The sequence below is a fragment of the Priapulus caudatus genome, unplaced genomic scaffold, assembly GCF_000485595.1.
Source record: "Priapulus caudatus unplaced genomic scaffold, Priapulus_caudatus-5.0.1 Scaffold9741, whole genome shotgun sequence".
NCBI lineage: Eukaryota > Metazoa > Priapulida > Priapulimorpha > Priapulimorphida > Priapulidae > Priapulus > Priapulus caudatus.
The window spans coordinates 1-1868 of NW_014586802.1; the positions used below are offsets into that span (position 1 = coordinate 1).

The 1868-nt window shown below is 46.1% G+C and overlaps 1 protein-coding gene across 1 annotated transcript in view; it reads right to left on the bottom strand.

Annotated features, from left to right (window-relative positions):
* Nucleotides 1–71: 71 nt before the first annotated feature.
* LOC106820297 (calcium-activated chloride channel regulator 2-like) overlaps nucleotides 72–1868 on the bottom strand; it is a 2646-nt gene continuing 849 nt past the window's right edge. Inside the window, exons 2-3 of the mRNA XM_014824818.1 lie at nucleotides 1457–1618; nucleotides 72–1048 (exon numbers count right to left, since the gene is read on the bottom strand). Of these exons, the coding sequence (XP_014680304.1) occupies nucleotides 744–1048; nucleotides 1457–1618 (467 nt within the window). The 3' untranslated portion in view covers nucleotides 72–743. The remainder of the gene's footprint in view (nucleotides 1049–1456; nucleotides 1619–1868) is intronic.

The window sequence follows — 1868 nt, forward strand, 5'->3', positions numbered from 1 at the left end:
AATAGTGCATTAACACGCACATAATTCTCGTAGCAGCGACCCCTAGCGCCACTACATTACAGCGTGATAAACGGATCATTTAGTTTCGAGCCATAAATAACTACGCTGCATTCATCACACCTGGTACCTCGATCGACAGTTTATTTCCTATATAATACTGCTGGCTTCTCAGGCACGCTTATTGCCACCAGTACCGTCCCTGATTTCGTTCGTTAGCTAGACATAAGCACACAACGGTAAAAATCGCCAGCTGGTTTTAGCTCCTGCTGTGGAGTGCTTTTTTAAAATGGCGATTTAAAAAAAAATTAAATGTTACGTGTAAAGCGTCGTTCAGCTATCTTTTCCTCTTCTAGTTTATAGCTTTCGATTGTAGTGCGTGAAAAATACTCGTATCTAGGCGACATCTACCGGTAGAAATGGACGGTTTTTTGTTTCAATGAAAACGATCCTCATATTTTAATCCGCTTTACAGCCAGTTACGTTTGTCCCTGCCTGTCTGGTTAACTCACGCGATTACACTAGTAACCGGTTGCTACTTGCCTTTTCAGAATATACACACCATGTTCACTCATCTATTTAAAACGTAACGTGACTAAGTAACGTGAACTTGTAAATTATTCGATTGGATTTAATATACTCGTTTAGTTGAATACACATAACAAAAGAGAAAAGGAAAGACGAATCGTTCGACCCTCCAGCTTTTCTGGCTGGTCATATCCTTCATCCGCGGTGTCTTCTACTGACTATAGTTTGTAGCTTGAGTTGTCGTATGCAGGACTCTCTTCATCAGCCTGCTTCTTCTGCGAGGTGGTAGTGACCTCCTGCGACGTCCCAGAGCTCTTGCACAAGCAGTAGATGACGATTGCAGCGATGATCAGCGCGGCGAGGACACCGAACGTGATGCCCAATATCATTCCCAACTTCGTCTCATCCTCCTCCGGAAAATCTTTGAAGGTCGCCGATACGAGGTTCGAAATGCCGCTGACGCCGCCCCTGTCGTCGTGAGCTCTCAAGGTTATCCATACGGTCGTCGACGCAGAAGAATCGTCTGCAGAATAATCAACGAGCGCCTTCTATAAACACCGAAACATTTATTACTGCACGGTTAAAGCGTCGCGGGGGAAACATGGGCGTTGATGATGACCTTACGTTCTGCGATCAAACGCGGGTAATAATCGACATTATCGTCAACATCATGCAAAGATGATGAAACGGGGGATTTTTAGAGGGAGATATACTTCGGTTTCGGTTGAGAATCGTCCGCGACTGCGGTCATAATAATCTTGATGTGGATATAGTCCCCGCGAGAAGTCTAGAGCTTTAGCATGCAACAGCTGCGTCGTGCAAGCCACAGCGTTCTCTAGTAGCAAAAGTAGGCTAATAAACGAGTGTCTAGTATCACATGTAGGCTAATGCGGACGTGTCCGATCCATCAACTCGCTGTCACGATGTTTACCTTTCATTAGAATCTTGACAATGTAATGCTCCAGCGATCCAGATGGTAGAGGAGCGTTCGGGTTTCCCTCTATAACCTCGGATTTGTTAACCAGAGTCTGCGATTCAGGGTCGAGCGTCAACGCTGTGAAGTTTTCACTCGTGATGATGTCGTACCTGGATGCTGTGCAGATCGAGGCATGTTGTAGCAGCGCAGCGTGTAATTATAATGGTCGCACCACACAGCGTAGGCCAGTGTTGACACGGGACACCGAACATGTCGGCACGCGTAACCGTTGTGTGTGTGTATGTAGGTGTGTGTGTGTGTGTGTGTGTGTGTGTGTGTGTGTGTGTGTGTGTGTGTGTGTGTGTGTGTGTGTGTGTGTGTGTGTGTGTGTGTGTGTGTGTGTGTGTGTGTGTGTGTGTGTGTGTGT